The following is an 18,039-nucleotide window of genomic DNA, read 5'->3' as shown; positions in this document are numbered from 1 at the left end:
TAATTTATTATACACACCCACACGTTGGCTGGTTACTTGTATACACACATACTTCCATGTATCAACAGGATAGGTGAGCGCTGTTTAAATAAGCCAAGAATGCACCGAGCCAGATTCATCTCAAACATGTAACTAATGGATATTTAGTGCAGTCGGCCAACAAGAGCAGGCAAATCATCCGCAGCCAAGAATATATATCTCTGAATGCTGAGTGCAGTGTGACACCATCTGCGTCTATTGCAAAATGCGCTGATGATTATCACGATGAACTCGCAACATTAAGCCTGCACACAAAGCGTGGCAAGACCATTCCTCTCAATTGTCCGTTAAAAGAGTTGATGGTGCTGTTCTGCCAGGGGTGCGGGGATAAGGCCACTGTTCTTGTGGCTCAAAATAGAAACATTAAGCGTCACTTCTCCTCTAGAAGGTCATTCCTTGCTTTGTTATATCATATAGGAATCTGATCCTCGTGGCTTATGTAAAAATTGCTGTAGAGAAAGAGTTTTCTGGGATTTAAATATCAAGGATACAGTTGGAAAAGGGAGTTTATTGTATGAGGAGGTGTTCAGCCTGGTCATTAGCTACTTTATTGCCAAAGCACCCAGCCTGTGCGGACTGACCTTATATTGACATACGGTCTCACTAATTGGATTTCAAGAGGGATGCATCTAACCTGAAGAGTGATCGGGCACATTGATTTCCTTCATGTTACATTTTTCATCCTACAGCTCACCTCCATCCTCAATTAATCTCTGTGGCTCTGCCGCCACTAATTGACTTCACTCAGACTCCTTTTTTCCGGCCAATTACGGCCCTCAGCTTTAACAGTGGTCCTAATGGCAACAGAGCTTGTCTTAGATAGGAAAACACTCTGCGCCTTTCCCGTTTCAAAGGACACGTGTTTAAGGGGAACGTTGCAGCAGGCCGCTTCGGACCACCGTCACTTTCGGGGGAACACCAGCAAGGGTTTGTGGGACGAGACCACTGCCGCCGGGACTGTTGATCCTCTGGAGCAAGTCATGACAGAATTGTTGAGCTTATTTGTCTCCACCATTTACAGAGTGTCCCTGTGATGCCAATAAACCGTCCCCTCTGTCTACCTGTCACACAGAAGGAGGCACTACATTATGTTGACCCAAGTTGTCAAATGAGTCTAACGAGGTGGTAATCAGCAGATGTCGGAGGCTTTCTCGCTGTTTTGGGAGAGAATTTCCTCGTTAGACGCCAACTGACACCCCTGCTGGGAACACCTCTGCATTGCTTCCACTCACGTATAGAGAAAAGCAGGGTACCTTTGAAAGCCTGTTGTTATTTAACTGCCTGTTTACTGTCTGCCGCGGTAAATACCTGTGCTGCCATTGTTTTGGCCGTGGTGAAGTGAGGACATGCTGCTGTGCCAAGAAATGAGCTGAGCTGCAGGGATTCGGGGAAGGACAGGTCTTTTTGCTTTCTGCAGAGGGTTCTTGTGCCCAATTTGTGAGGCACTGAGATTGATGGTTTCACCTGAGTTTTCAGTTTAGAGTGTGCAAGCTTATTCGCCAAAAAGTTGGTGCATTATCCATCGGCAGATATTTCAGGACGTTGGAGCACAGGGACATGTTTTTATGGCTGGTATTGTTGGTCTGCTTCTGGATTGGACTGCTATTAAACATACATGAAATATTTATACTCCCCAGAGGATGAAGCCTATTGGCTGAAGAGTTTCCGTGAGTTTCCGTTCAACCTCGAGTTTCTCATTTGTCTGTGTGACTCTGTGTGCAAATCATCAAATGTTAGCATGCTAACAAGATAAATTATACCCCCCTTAAGCGTGTTAGCATTGTTACCGATGAGGATCTATTATTGTAACTGGTTAGCATTGAGCTCAAAGCATCAAGGTTGTTGCCTCCTGTCTGTTGGTTTATTGATCTGTTTGATTTTAAGGATGTGGTTCAGACGAATAACTTTTTTTACTTTCTTTAATATTGTGAGATGAGACATTTCCGAGGGAACTGTTCATGGGTCTTTGTGAAAAAAAACAACCAGGCATATTTAGGGAACAGATATTTATGTGTGTTGGTGAATGTTATGTGGCTCCATTGACTTTAAGGGGACTATTGGGCCTTGTTGGAGATGTGCGCTCTACAACCCCACAGTGTTTGTCAGCAGAGAAAATGCTGCTCTGTGCTAATAAACCTGTTTTATTAGGACTGAAGGTCTTAATCTGCTCTTTTGTCTGATAAACACGTTGTTTCTCAATGAAATAGTTTTTGCAAAGCACCTCAGTAGTTTTTCACATGAGCAACTGAAAGTAACAGATGGTGAAGTGAGCTGAGAGAAGCAGTTTCCCATCGCAGAAGTATCCTGGGAACGGCGGAGAGATGACGGGCAGCAGCATGTGCTCTGTTTTCATTTGTGTGCATGTGTGTGATAGAAATAAAGTTCTGGTTGTGTTAGAACATCCGTACTGCATGTTTATTCAGCAGGTCTTTCATTATTGAGCAAAGTAAGGCCTCTCCTCCTCTGTATGTGTAGACGCTGAACACTAAAAGCAGCTTTAGACGGCACCAGAGCGAGGGTTTGGTTTTTATTTGCCTTTATCCTCACTGATCTAAGAAGCAGAAGACGAGGGGCTGCAGCGGAGTCGGCGACGAGGAGCTGCACACATCACTTGAAAGCAGAGGCTGGTGGGAAAAACAGAGGCTGGCGGGAGTAAACAGAGGGTTAAGTGGATAGCGGTGGAGGAAAGAACAAGAGGGGGGGGGGGAGGCAGACAGCTATTCAGGCGGCGATGTCAAACATAGGTGCGAGTGCCCCTCCGCAGAAGCAAACAGTCAGAGGCGCAGTCAGAGATGGAGCAATAGAATGATGATGAAAGGCCAGGAGGAGAGAGGTGGAGTGAGTTTCCACGTGTGTTCCCATGCATCATCATTACACCCCCCCACCCCTTTCTCCACTTTTCCCTCGCTCGCTCCCTCTGTTTTTAATGATTCTCCATCCCCGAGCGGAGGCCCTCCCCCTCTTTTTCCTCCCCCCTTGTGTGAGAGAGTGTCTAATAGTTAGATGACAAGGCACAAAGGCTTCCATTGTGCCCCTGCATGCCTCGTACTATACCAGCCTGGCAGGCCATTGATGCGCCGCCTTGTAACCTAGTGGGAAGCCGAGAGTCGCTGCTCCCTCTCGTTCTCTCTTTTCTCTCCGTCTCTGGAGATATGATGCAGCACGCTAACACAACCTGACAGCCGGGCCACAAAGACGACCCTGTTGGAAGCACTTGAGTGGGAGTTTGCTTTGGGCAGGGGAGGTGATTTGCATGTGTTTGTGTGTGTGTGAGTGTGTGTGAGTGTGTGTATGACAGAGAGAGAGAAATATTTTGTTGACCCAGTGGAGTGTCCTTTTCCCTGCAACCTGTATAACGATTATTTCCCCTCATTGTCTGTCGTTGAAACCAGACGATCTTTCAGGGCAGTAAATCAACGCTCTGAGAAATGGTTCCGGTGCCTCAACCGATGCTTAGTTCTTTAAAAATCCCGGTGTCGGAATCCGGCGTGAAAGCTTTTGGCCTCTGTCGACTTGAGTTTGACTGTAGGCTAACGTTACGTGACCCATGTAGTGAGAGAGTTCTGCCTCCAGAGTTAAATTTATTGTTTGGAGATGGACCCAGTGTCCCTCATTCTGGGCCTCCCAAGTAGATGTGGTAACATCAGAGAGCAATAGGAGGTTATACCGCAAGGAAGAACATTTTACTGCAACGCATGAATGAAAAGGAGACGACTGTTAAGGGGCTGACGGAGAGTGCTTCTGGACTTGGTGCCATAACTTACGTGAATATGAAAACAGACCAATTCTACAAAATCTGGGAAACTTATTTGAACTCAGACCCCGGGAGTCTCTGCAATCATCAGGGTTTTTCTCGATGAAGATCATTTAATGTATCCAGATTGAAAAAAACATGTTGATTAAAACAAAATAAACTTGGCATGTAAGGTGATGTTTCTGTTGCCTTTAAATCGAGGCGTCCGGACATGGTTGGAGAGAATGGGATGTACAGTAAATTGCTTGTGTGTGTGTGTGTTTGTGTGTTTTTTCCGTGTCTCATAGCTTCTGGGAACGAGGACCGCAGGCTTGTGGCTTTTCAAGTTCCGATCCGTAGCCAGAACCGGCTTTTGTTTCCTTTGACATAAATTCCTCACATTCATCGTTCCAGTAAAAAAAAAAAAAAAAGTTACATAATGAAGAGACGTGCTTCTCTTGGCCGGGCCCTCGCTTGTACCTCTTCCCATGCTGCAGTCACTGGTCTGTTTCAGCTTGAGCAAAGCAGCCGGCTGCATGAAGAGTGGGGGGGGGGAAGCTTGAAATTCCAAAATCACTTCAATTACTAGTGTGTGTGTGTGTGTGTGCCTGAAGAGCAAAATCTGAAAGTACTCAATAACGATAAAACACTCAGTAAGCAAGAAACTCCAAGCGCCTTTAATGACAAAACATTTTCAACAGCTCCTTTGGCAGATGTTAACGGGAGGAGGAGGGGGGGGAATCAACCTCCTTAACCAGCCATCGTGATCCCAGCGGTAGTAGACGAATTCCCTCAGGGGCCGAATGAGAGAACGTCATTTAATTTACAATATTTTTGAATTAGGTAGGCAATGGCTTTTCATTCCCCGGCAGCCGAGTCCATCCCTCGGCACTTCCTACTGGAAATGAGCATCGTCTTGTTGAGTGTGGGTGCTCGGCTCCTTAAAACTTTCATCACTTTCACCGTGGGAATATTTATTTGGATGGACGGGTCCGTAGTTTGATCCCTGGTTCCTCCGGTCTGGATTCCAAAAAATGTCCTCCTTGGACAAGCTGCTGGGAGAATGGAGCTTTTTAACCGTGCAGAACTTTGACACACACAAACAGAATCCTGTAGCACACCAGAGAAAAGGGTTTGACGTCACTCACAGCTTGGCTTCTGCTGTAATTTTGGATTTGTCAACATTTCTTGATCTGGAGACGATCTAGGGGATCGTAACACTTGCGTCAGAGTCTCTGCACACTGACTACATTATTGGCATGAAAGAACGCATGACTGGCTTTCGATGAGGCGTGTTGTTGTGTTGTTGTAGCAGCTCTGATAACTGGCTTGTTTTCATGCCGACTGCAGCTCCGAGAAAAAGAGCTCTGGCTCTTGATGCCCACGGTGTAACTGACATCATATCCAAATCTCATCCAAAGAGCGGGGCTCCCTCTCCACTCACAGTTGGAGTCTTCGCAGAGGAAGAGTCCAAACACCAGGGAATTCTCTCTGTTCCTTCCTTCTCTCTTTATCTCTCTCCTTCCTCTTTCTGAAATATTCTGTCGCTCCAAGGAGAATGGTAAATTTCCCCTCCGCTTTGAGGCGACTCTGCAGCCCCTGCACTTCCTCAGACTTTGCTTGTGCTGCTGTTCTGCTCGAGAAGCAACACTCCCTATAAGTTTTGTGTTCCTCTTTTAACGTATTAGTGCAGTGCTTGTTGTAAACCTTCCTGTTTGGAACGGGCTGTTGTTGATGCCGGTTGCAGCTTTCTGAAACTGTAATGTTTCACCATCTTCAATACTTGATCTTTGCGACCAAGCTCTCTCAGAAGTCGTGAGTCTCCAGATAAGGAGCTTTTAAATTTGGGGCTTGTATCATGTGTTGTTGGTCGGATAAGTGTGGCGAAGGCTTTTGTGAATTTTAAATCTTTCCAATTGTCTCAGAATGAAATAATCAGCGGGTGTTTTGCAAACGAGCACCATGAAGATTTCCATCTACGAGATTAAACTGTCGCACTGACCCAGATTTCTCTTTTCTCTCTTCCAGGTAAAGTGTTGAATACTGATTTGCGTCACTACCTCAGCCTGCAGTTTCAGAAGGGCTCCCTGGACCACAAGCTCCAGCAGGTGATCAGGGACAACCTGTACCTGCGCACCATCCCCTGTGAGTAGCCTCCACAGCCTCCTCTCTCTGCCTGGGCTCTGCTCGCTGTCCTCTGACCCCCGGAGCCTCACCTCCAACTTGCACCGTCCTACATTTTACTCGTCTTTTTTCTTCCCTTTTAACTTATTTTCCATTCAATTCCCTTCTCTGCTCCTCTGTTCACCAGATAATACGAATGTCTGATTCATGTAGGCTGCGAAACTTTGCTCCTCACTTCATAATCTCAGCATAATTAGAAAAAGCAGCCTTAGTTTTAATGTCGCAGGAAAAACCTGAGAAGACTTTGATATGGAAAGCGGACTTTATCTGACGTGAGTAAAATATGCTTTAAGACTACAAGGCTTGTAGAAGCTGAAATCAAGTGGAATTACAGCTTCTCAGTTTTTATTTAACTTAGACTAAAAATATAAAAAGGGACATTTAATCTTCAGTTTCTGATAATAGTCAGAACATGGTAATCCAGTTATATACATTATACTATATGTATATATTTAATATGCATTATACTATATGTATATATTTAATATGCATTATACTATATGTATATATTTAATATACATTATACTATATGTATATAATAGGAGTGACAGAGTGATGGTAAATCTTTTCATTCTCGTTCCACTTTCTGTGTTTCCCTCTTTATGAGCCTCCTGCACTGTTTCTTTTAAAGCAGAAGAATAAATAACCAGGACTGAACAATTTTGTTTTTATACTCGACTGATTTTAGAACAGACACCAAGGCCAACAGGCGGAACTGAAAGAGCAGCTGCAATTCTCTCGGCTGCACCGCTGAGCCGAGGAACTTTTTTTTTTTTTTTTTTTGTACCTTCACTCCAGACATCGTTTATTGTCTGTGTAACTCTCACGCTGCATTTGAAAAGCTCTTTACATTTTACATTGCGGGTCAGTCATTTTAATGAAATGCTTATAACACACATCATTATTTAGAATAAGAAAAAGAACTACAAAAACAGAAATGCAACCAAATATATAGTAATATTAAATTAGAAACATAATTTCGCCTGTTTATTCTGTAAAATAAAAGTTTTAATGTTGGTGCATCACATATCCGTGTGTCACTCTGTCACTGTTGCTCAGTACATGTTATGGTCTATTTAATTAACATATAAATCCATTCCAGGAAGCTACCATGCAAGATTTAAAAACTTGCTCCGTGCACATCCCACGTCGGGCTTCAGCAGCTCAGCATATGTCTACTGTCCACTCCAGCGTGCCAGCGGCTTATCACAGCCGGCTGAGCCACAGTGACCCTGCGAGGAGCCTATATGGCCGCTACTGCCCGCCGCTCATTACAGCGCCCCGAGTCGCATCTCATAGCGAGAGAAGCACGACTTCCGTCTTGGCTTCATTAAGCGTAACTCTCGTCTCCGCCAAAAAATGACACCAGGGGTCCAGGGCACCGCAAAATCTTCGAAGCTTGGCCACGTCCCAACCCCACCCAACCCAGAATGCCTCTCTCCTTCCCTGGGCATTAATATCCGTCATCGCAATCAGCTCCACGAGACTCATTACAAGATAAATGAAAAAGAAGATAATTGTGGAAATGTACAAAAACTGCAATCATAAGCACTAAAATTAAATTGTTAAAAAATGCCTCTAGCACCTCCCCAAAAATGTAACTACCCGTCGACAGTATTTCCATAATCTCCTCCTCTGCACAGACCTCCTCCTCCAACGTCTTTCTTTTCTTCGTTGCAGTTCTTTAAGAAAAAGTAATTGCTCTTCAACATCCGTCAGCTCCAACTCCAACATAATAACACTTACTCCATTGTTCTGGAGGAAACAGAGAGACGCCAGAGAGAATTTATAAATAAGTGGACCAGAACCTGGAAGACTCTCAACACAGTAGAACAGAAACTCTACGGCCACTAGCGTTTCGGCTAAACACCCGAGTATGAACGCTCACAACGCGGAAACCATGACCTGTTTGTCTTTCAAAATCGCCTCTTGGAGTTATTTCAGATGATAAACATTCACTTGTGGAGAGAATTAAAACTGTGAAGGTCTGAACACTGATGCGACTTGTCTGAGAGCCGTCAGTAGTAAGTAGCTGAATAAACAATACAGAGCTAATCCTTCTTCCAAAAACAAGCTCATCTCTCCTCCTTTTGTGGCCATGCATGGTCTCCTCTGATCCGTGTGACACAACAAAAGAGGGTGTCTGCTGCAGCCTGAGCTGTTTCAGATGTGATGGCTCATGCTGACGTCAGGATGGATGTTGACACAAGAGAGAAAATGAAAAAAAAAAAAAAAGGGGGTGTGGGTATTGGTTCCTTTTAAATTCCCCCGTGCCTGCAGTGCAGCCAGAGAGCAGAACATTTCAGCTGAGGTTCTGTAAAAGCTGATTACATGTAAGTTGACGGTTGGAAGAGTCTGCCTGTTTTTAAGGTCTCACCGAGAACATCAACAATGCAAAACGTGACAGTTTCTTAAACCAGCTGCAGCAGTTAACGGCAGGGAGGAGAAATGCGTTACAGCTCTTTGCTTCTGGAACAGCACTGTGTTTTAAAGTGGGCAAACAGAAGAAGTTAATATTTTAAGATAAAATAAAAAGTTAAAACCCTCGAGCTTATTCTACAACTGCCGCCTCGAGATCCTCTCAGACGTAGAGAACGACCGACCTTGACCGAAACTGCCGGCGTGAAGGAGACGACATTCACAATCTGCGATGTTATCAGAAGGGACTTTAACAGTGACGGTGCTCTGGACGCAAAAGTTCATTATATGAATCACAAATTCAGAAAACATCTGGAGTCGTCATTATTTTTAGTTGAGCGAGCCACCGTTAGGTACATTGAATTAAACTGCATTATATCACCATGGAAACAAAACTATGTGAGCTACGTGAGGAAAATAAAATCACACGGTGAATAGATGCAGGTATAGAAATAGTGCAGTTATTCAATCAATGTGTTGAAGGTCACCAGGTCGTCCATTCAACACATCTCACGAAAACACATCTCACGAAAGCTTCTCCTCACTTTATTATTTATTCCTTATGTATTTATATTGATATAGTTTTTTAACTGCATCCTCAGGGATGAAGGTTGTTCGCCTTTAGAATTAAAAGTAAATGTGTTCAATTAAAGTTCTGTTTATTGTCGTCGTCAGTTACACTTCTCCTGTGTTCTGCCGTGCGGACGATATTTTCCCTCTGTTTTATATTTGAATAATGAATTCGCAGCTTCGTGGTCCCGGCTCTGTTGACTATTCATGATGTAGATACAGATTCTCCCCTGTGTGCTGTGTTTGGACTGGAATCACTTCCCTGTGGGCGTGTCGGAGACAGAGTCACTTTCAGCTCCTCCATCATTGAATGGCTCGTTCCACTTGTGTGGTTGTTCCCTCCCTCCGTCTTAAACTGTGTTGTTACCGGCAGGTACCACTCGGCAGCCCAGAGAGGGGGAGGTTCCTGGTGTGGACTACAATTTCATCAGTGTGGGGGAGTTCCGTGAGCTGGAGGAGAGTGGACTGCTGCTGGAGAGCGGCACCTACGATGGTGAGTCTCGATACATTATATGTAAGGAAGGCACACCAGTTATTTGAAGGTGGGTATCAATCACCCTATTGGCTCCTGCAACGTTTAAAGGATAAGCACAATTTATAATGGATTGATTGATTAATTGATTGATTGATTAATTGATTGATTGATTTTCCTCTGAATACATTAGAGATTAAGTAGACAAAATAAAGGTTGAAAAGACCAAAACAGAAAAGCAAGAACGTGGATTTAACATAAATTACTGAATATTATGTTACGGGGACATTACATCATCTCAGTCCACACCCCCCCCCGACCGATGCCCCGGCCATTAGCTCTCTATTTTCGGAGATGTGTGTCGTAGAGGTCGCCAGGTGAAGTCAACGCATTGCCCGTGTCATCAAACTGACACCGTAAATGTGACAGGACTGGAGATTATGTGTCCTCAGGGGATTCTTTTGCCTAAAAGAACTTCGCCCTGGTCCTTAACGTGCAGCATCAAATGTGAGAGTTCTCCCTCGTCCGCCCTCTGTCCCACATCCAGCGCTGAGAGACCGGCCCTCCAGCCCCGAGCCTGGGAACGAGTCGACGGGATGAATAATGGATCTGCCGTGCCCTCAGCTGCTTAATGCAACACAAGCCAGTGTGTATTGGAGGCACATATTCATAATCATTAATGACTTTTGAACCACTCAGACTTTTGATCCCCTGAGTCTCCACAGATAAATAAAAAATCTAAGACACGCGTGTGCAGACAGATGCATGGATGCTGGAAAAGAGCGGCAGCCTGTTTAATGAAGGATCTAAAAAAAAACGACACATGGTTGTGGTGCAAAAGATTTTTGAGGAAATACTGAGTTAGAGCTTCATATCACATAGACTCTTTATTTTATTGTGTTATGGGTTCGATGTTCCCACTTTTTATGTCCCCCATTGTTTTTATTGGTTCCCTCGTGTGGGACGAGCGCTGAACTAAGCTGAACTTTAAGAATCAAGAGCTCAGGGAAAACCCTGTTCCTTCCTGCAGCTTGTCGTTGTGCATCTCTCTCCACCGTCTCGTGTCGTGCCTTTAGCTTCTTCAGTGCACATTAGACTCTCTCTGAACGAGGCCTTACTCTTCCGTACATTTATCTGGTTGAATGGAAACATCGACCTGGGCGGCCATTTTCACCGCTGTGACTAATCCTCGGCTCGACGCAGCCACGGTTAATCTGAAACCGAGAGCGATTCTGTCTCCCGGCGCTCTGCTGGAGCCAATAACTGAGCCGATGAGCGTTTCCAGGGATCGGTTGTCATATCGCTCACCGATAATAGACCGTCGTGTCAGAAGAGCAGAGAAAATCCTCTGCGTTTATGAAATCGCATCTCAGAATTAGTCAGCAACATTTTTATAGTTCTTCTCGACAGTCCGGAGAAAGTCTGAGCAGCAAAGTTTGAGTCAACCATCGCTGGATTGTACCGGGATGTTTAAGCAGCACAAAAACAAAGAGATTGCTTCACCAGTTTTTGTTTTGCAGAACGATGAAAGTGTCAGGGTGTGAGTAATACTTGTTGCCCCGGCTGTGTTGAAACTCTCAAAAATTGGTTTTGTCCGATTGTGTGTGTGTGTGTGTGCATGTATGTGTATTAGGGCATATCCAATTTTCTACCCCTCACTGTGGAGGAACCGAACTGAGGAAACAGTCATATGAATCATTCATGACGGAGACAGGGGCAGAAAAAATGGGCGAGAGAGATTTCAAGAAAAGCAGGTGTTGAAAATCACAGTCAGCAACAGAAGATGCAGCTTTGTGTTTACAGGGATGTTTTACTGCTGGAGCCAATTCGTGCTGATCATTTATTTTCTACCTTTTCCTCCTGTCAGATAATTTATACTGTACCGCATGTTTTCTAGTTGTCTAATAACAGGTCGGTATAAATCAGGTTCTTATATCTGTGGAACTAGTGTGAGTTTTCCTCTTTCACTTATCAATTAGTGGCAGATGAGCCGAGAATAGACGACTGATACAAATGCTGACAGTGAGATACCACAAAATAGATTTTAAAAAACAATAAAAACTGTTTTATATATATATATATATATAACATGATAAAGACAACGTTTCTTTGAGCCCCTGGAACACCCGGTTTAAAAACAGGTCACACAGACAACAGTTCACTGTCTCCTTCTATAATACCTGTGAAGATACCGAGGCCGTGCAGCCAAAACAAACAGCCTGTGTGTCTCATGGTCAGTCGCCTCCTCTCAGTGGAACAGAGGTGATCACGATACACAACGTGAGTCTATTTAGATATGTGGGTTAAAATAGTCTCTGTAAAATGCAGCCTTGAGAATCAGCTGGCGTTACACAGCGTTAACTCGTATCATCTCCTTTCTCCCACGATGCATCGAGCATCAATAAGCTGCCTCTGCTGAAGACGTGCGCTGATTTTTGCATCACAGGCGTTGGAAACATAACCCTGATTAAATGTTGATTAAAGGAAAGCGGCGGAGATAACACAGACAGGCACGCAAACAGAAAAGCATGTAAGGGAAAAAAAAAAGATATTTAATAGGTGAGATATCAGCACGGTTACTGTTTGTCGTGTGGTCGGACGAAGATGATGAAATCCCCTTTTGAGCGACACACAATTCACTCCCTTTTAGGATTTTACTGGAAAAGCATCAACCATGCGCTGTCCTATCGTTTCACTGGACCACGTGGCCGACAACCATTTTATAATAGCGTCCTTTTTGGCTTCTGTGAAGTTCTGAAGGCGAAGAGAAAGATAGAAAAAGGACCTCGGGCCAGAAATCACAGAGGAGAGCAGGTGCAGAGGTTCTGTGTTTGCAACAGCTGCCTTCTCGGAAGTGGCCAAAAAGAGGCGAGGGTGATTAAGAAGCACCTCAGCTTCTTGGACTGCGCTGCTGATAACACATGAGTTAGATTAGTGTTGTTTGCGAACAGGTCCAAGAAATAAAAAAAGCTGAAACTTAAAGTGGAAGAGCAATGAATGGAGCGATAAGGTAGCAGGGATTAGGATGGATGACAGCAGCTCAATGTATAAAAATAAGGATGAGAGTAAAGATTGGAGCGCTGTGCAATTTATAGTGGGTGTCACGGCACAGACTGAGGAGATGAACATAGACTGGAAAGGAAGTTTATTTATGTGAGGGAGGTCACCTGACAGTGGATTGTGAAGCAGTGCACCACACACACACACACACACACACACACACACACCGAGGGAGTAGAGGAATGCAGGGTTGACAAGGTTGGCTTGTGAAGTGTGGGCATCCATGCCAAGCAGCGCCGAGCTCTGGAGCGCACGATGAGCTTCACCTGCCTGTGGCCCCGTGAGGCAGCGATGAGGTCTGGGCAGACCGGGCGCTGCCCAAGAGTGGAGGCCCATCCTCAATGATTAATGAGGGTCTGCGACCGTGTTCGGAGAGGCAGGGGGATAGACGTGGAGTGAGGACGGGGCCGGAGAGGGTGGAGATCGTGAGGGCTGAGCCAGAGCATAAACCCCTCGGAGAGATTTTTTTCCCAAGCTTTCACAACATGAGGGATGTCTCCAGTTTCCATTCGTGTTTGAAAACAACGCCACAAAACCGTTTGCTTGCATTTCTCATGGCTGAACGGCCGTGAACGCATGAATGTGTGTTTTGGTCGTAGCTCAGGAGGATGTAGTGACGTGTGGAGTCTCGCTGCGGATGAAACCGGAGTCACAGTTGTACTCAGATCTGAGTCAGATTCTCACGGATTGGAGATGAGAGATAATGACAGCTGCTGACTAAAACAGATGGCGTGACACACACACACACACACACTCTTTCTCAGCCATTAACACACACGGCCTTCGTGGGGCACCAAAGCCTTAAACGAGAAGCAAGTAAAAAAAAAAAAAAATGTTCCCTGCGACTTGGAACTACTTCTTACTGGCAGCCATCACAACTGAGCATGTGTAAAAGGGGCGAGTGGCTGTGTAATTCACTGACAGTGCCAAGCAAGTGTTGGCCCCGGCTGTTGAAAATGAAAACGGCTTCGCTTTGCACTGTCCACCCACCACTTTCACAAAGCTGCAAAAAAAATAAATAAAAAAGGAGCTTTAATGTAATGACACTGTGCTGAAATCATCAGCCCTGTTGTGTGCACGCCGCGTGAGAGAGAGGAGTTAAATTACATGAGCACGGACGACGACCGGAAATGTCGAATTTTCCACTGGGTCAGTTATTTTCTTGACTTGTGTGAAGCGTTGTTGTTAAATTCCACCGCAAGCTGAAATAGTAAATTGTCTGTGATGGAAAAAAAACAAAGCTCAAGATTTATGTGCTCAAGATAAAATGTTTGTTTATGTCAGAGAAGTCAAAGCATGTTTGCTCAGAATGCTAACAAAGCAGAAACATGCTGCCTTTGTGTGTCATTCTGAAACGTGCAAAAAAAAAAAAAGGAGGCGTCGGCATATGGACACGTAGGTGGCTTGGAAGACGTTGACATTTTTGGGTTTGGCCGTTTCACAGAAAGAAAGCAAACAACATTTGAGGCTACGATATTTTAAATCGACCACTAGCTACACTACCTCTTTTTCCCCTCTGTTCCTTCCTTGGTGAGAAATCCGGTCTTCAGCCACATTTCCTACTCTCGTGTTTTGCCATTTCACGCAGACGCAGTGAAAGAGGAGGATCTAAAACTGTGCTTCAACTGTGCCTGACGACAGCCGACCGAAATATCTGACATGTCAGATATTCGTTCATTCGATTGCACCCCTAGTTCACGCAAAAATGATGAAGCTGAAAATCCGTCCGGCTCTAAAATAAGTCTGGCGACTCAGAAATAGATCAAAATTGGTCTGAAATCACAGTGTGCGCTCGGTTTAATGTGAATCTGGCCTCTAATGGGTGGAACAGCAAAACCAACAGAGATGTATATTAACATCAACAGTTTTCCTGCAGCGCGTCATAGAATCCCTGGGTCAGGAAAATGTGTCCATCATTAGGAAACAGCGTGTGGGAAGATTTATTCCTCCCGAGATCTTACTGTAATATTTCCTCTCATCTGATCTGCAGCTTGTTGTTTCATTAAAAAAAGCAGCAGCAGCTCTCTGACTTGCGGAGCCACATACCAACAGGTGTTCATCTTTGTCGCTCGCACAGTCTTGGGGAGCTATTAGCACGGTGGCTCCCAGGCTTTTTTTTTTTTTTTTTTAATTCTTCCTCCTTTTCTCTTTCCAATAATGAACAGCCCATTAATCTAAGGCGGTAATTACGCTGGAAGTATGTGGTGGTCAGTCTGACATCGTTAGGGTATCATTCAGTATTTGTCCTCGCATCCCAAAACGAGAAGTCTTTGTCCTGATAATTAAACATTGGACTTGTTAATGAGGCAGAAACACTGAATCCATCAGGACCATGTGGAGCTCAGATCTGTGTTTTCTCTGCCTCGCTCTCAGACCATTAGTTAGCGAGCAGCCTCCAGGTTAACGACGAGAGGGATTCTACAATTGTTGTCAGGCAGCTTCAGCTACACTTCACATCAGGAAGATTAATGAATATTATATATTTTATAATGTCTGGTGACATCAGATTCATGAGACACCCAGAGCCCTGAGGCATCATGTTTCCGGGTTGTCTTGTGAACATGCCATCATGAGAACGGTCAAAGGTCAAGATTACCTGCCGTCTTCGGAGCACGTCCAGAGAATCCTTTCAAACTAGGTTCAAACGATCAATAAGACTCACCGAAGAACTAATTCGAGTTTGGTGAACAAAGGTCAAAGGTCACTGTGACCTTACAAAACATGTTGTTGGTCTTATGAACACAATGTTTCAGAGACAATGTTTTTGTCCCTTTGTACGTGATGTCTCAAGTCTGATTTCCGGGCATCGCTTTAAATGTCAACTGATCAGATTTGAATGGTCAGAGGTCACGGTGATGTCATATGAGAAGCGGTTGGCGGAGGCATGCGACCACCGGGGCAGGAACTGGAGTTCAGTCAGTGCTGGAGGTGTTCGGCTTAATGTGGAGAAACTTTTTATTTAATTTGATTTTTTTTTTTTTAAAAAGCACAGTTTTTAAGTGAAAACAGAGAAATGAAATGAATTTAGAAGTAGAACAAATGTAATTGTGACACAGTGAGCACTGCGTGTACCGGGGAGGAATAGATTCCACTGAATAGGGAACGAGTTCTGGATGCAGATGTGGTGCAGTCAGTTAAGAGGCCGGCTTGTTTTACAGCAAACCTCAAACCTCGTAATCCACCATGACCTACTTGTTCTGTTCAGTTTGGATTTTTTTTCTTTTGCAAACATCAAGTATCCAGTCAACAGAGGGAATGGAACTTCTTAGTTCTAACTACATACTTTAAACTTTCTCAGAATTTGCTGTCCCACTTTCTAAACTTTTTAACATGTTCTCTGAACAGAACTTGTTTATCAATCGATTAATCTGTAATTAAAAACCAAAAAAACATCATCTCGTAACTTGGATTTAAACGTCAGGCAGGTTTGTAAAAGGACGACAATGATTTAGCTATGTTTGTGTGTGTGTGCAGAAAGCAAAAGCTGGATTAATGTAACGATCACCTCACACCTACCTTGACTTAATAACCTGCCGTCATTATTCAGAATTAATTAAAAAATGTTGCCAGTCAACAGTGATTAAACACTGAACTGAATTATAACCAGCAGCAACACAAAGCATCTCTCTATCTATCTATCTATCCATCCATCCATCCATCCATCCATCCATCCATCTATCTATCCATCCATCCATCTACAGGCTTTATAACGTCGGGAGAAAAAGAACAAATACAATTTCTGATCGAAATCAAACATGACGCTTCAGCCGATCCTGACTTTGTCGGTTTCTGATAAAACTTTATACTTTCTTCTCTCAAGTGGCCTAATTACCACACATCAGAATGAATGACAGTGTGATCCGTCTTTATTCTCGCACTCTTTTCATTTTCTGCTGCCCATCACATGCGGAGAAGGATTTCATCTGATGTTCTTTAGTTGCCCATTCACTTATTTATTCATCACGCATCTATTAGAATCACGAACGTTCACCTGTTTGATGGAGCCTGTTTGTGAATAATTCCTGTTTGTACGGCCGGTTGAAATCTTTGATATGATAAAACACAGGACGCGCATGAAAAGAAAGACGGGACGTCTTTTGTCGTCACATTAGAATATTAATACAAATGAGAATTCAGCTTCTGCACTGTCATGCGCGCACACGGGGGAGCACTGTGCCCCATAGCCACAGAGTATAAATGCTAAATTACTGTGTTTTTGTTAAAATAACTTGAAACTAAATGAGTCTCAAGCAAAACAGCTCATTTAATGAACTGAAGCAGAAAGTCCCGAACCCTCCGAGATACAACTCACTTAATAGTTCAGGCTACTAAGTAAAAAAACACGGAGCCTCTGGTTGTTTGAGTTCTTTCTTTTTTAAGATTGTGTGTTTTTTTTTATCTGCCGGGGATGAAGTTCTGCTTTTCATATTGTGTAATTACAACCCTCATCTAACTGCTTCTCCTTATTGCGACCACTGTCTTCCACTAATGTACGCTCAGCAGCGTGCGTGCACGTTTGGTGTGATCTTCAGGAGCCGGAGAGAGTGCACGGAGCAAATTACCACTTCTAATTGAACTCCCCCAATTTGCATTTCATCAGTAAGCGCGGCATTAATTACAAACCTAGTCGAGGATTTAATGGTTTAAACAAGGTGCTGATATTAAAACATGGATTCCTGTAATTACGATGTATGCTTCAACGTGAACATCAGATAAATTGCACTTTTCTTAGCATGAGTTCTTTAGCAGGTTTTAATCACATTTAATGAAGTAATCTACTACGTCACTTTGCTGAAAAGTCGTTATTTCCACTTTTCTCTCATCCTCACTTTGTGTTTAACGGTCAATCAGTTCATATCTTACTTCATTTCACAGATTTTTCTCTGTTTTGAACATTCGTCTCTAAGTTTTCTCTCTTTTCCTCTCGCTCTCTGCTGCCTCTGGTTCTTCCTCCTTTCTTGTTTCCCCTCCTCTTCCTCCCAATCGGCTCCTTCATCACTGCGTCGGTCCACATCCCTGCTGAGTCGTTTAACTGTTACAGCACAGTTTTCAGCTCCTCAGACGCAGCTTGGTCTTAACCATGCTGCAATAATTCCCCCCCCCCCCCCCACCCCACACACACACACACACACAGGAGCGCTGCTGTCTCCCACATACACAGCACAACCAGTGAATCAATATTTGTATCATACCTTCCTAACTCTTTTCTCACCTCTTGCGCTTTTAAGTTTGGATCCTTTCTCCTATTTCTTATATCCTCCCTGCACGGAGAGAGAAGGTACCGAGTGGTAAAGTGGGTCACCCCTCTCCTATAGTTGTGGGAAGACTCGCTCTGCGGAGTGAGGCTGGCTGTTGCCTTAGGCGCCGACATGACAGCAAAGGCAAACCGATGGACTCAAAGGGGAAATCGAGTGCTTGAGAAGTTACCTTGGTATAAATGTTGTAGTCAGCGGCCTGTTGCGACTGCTGCATTACTCAGTCGTAATAAAACGTGTGTAGAAACACAGAGGACATAAACACATGACATGAATTGTATGAATTGAATATTTGATAAACAACTAAA

The 18,039-nt window shown here is 44.1% G+C and overlaps 1 protein-coding gene across 6 annotated transcripts in view; it reads left to right on the top strand.

The window, feature by feature from the left end:
• Positions 1-18,039, top strand: part of magi3a (membrane associated guanylate kinase, WW and PDZ domain containing 3a) — a 93,371-nt gene that overhangs the window by 51,670 nt on the left and 23,662 nt on the right. For 5 of the 6 annotated variants that reach the window (XM_069526741.1, XM_069526740.1, XM_069526742.1 and 2 more), the window contains exons 2-3: positions 5,801-5,917; positions 9,318-9,437. In XM_069526741.1, the coding sequence (XP_069382842.1) occupies positions 5,801-5,917; positions 9,318-9,437 (237 nt within the window). Of the gene's footprint in view, positions 1-5,502; positions 5,588-5,800; positions 5,918-9,317; positions 9,438-18,039 lie in introns of those variants that run through there. The other variant, XM_069526743.1, reaches the window with a different exon arrangement.

The sequence above is a fragment of the Paralichthys olivaceus genome, chromosome 6 (genome assembly GCF_024713975.1).
Source record: "Paralichthys olivaceus isolate ysfri-2021 chromosome 6, ASM2471397v2, whole genome shotgun sequence".
NCBI lineage: Eukaryota > Metazoa > Chordata > Actinopteri > Pleuronectiformes > Paralichthyidae > Paralichthys > Paralichthys olivaceus.
Note: the sequence above shows the minus strand (reverse complement) of the source record. Positions and strands in the feature narration are given on the sequence as shown.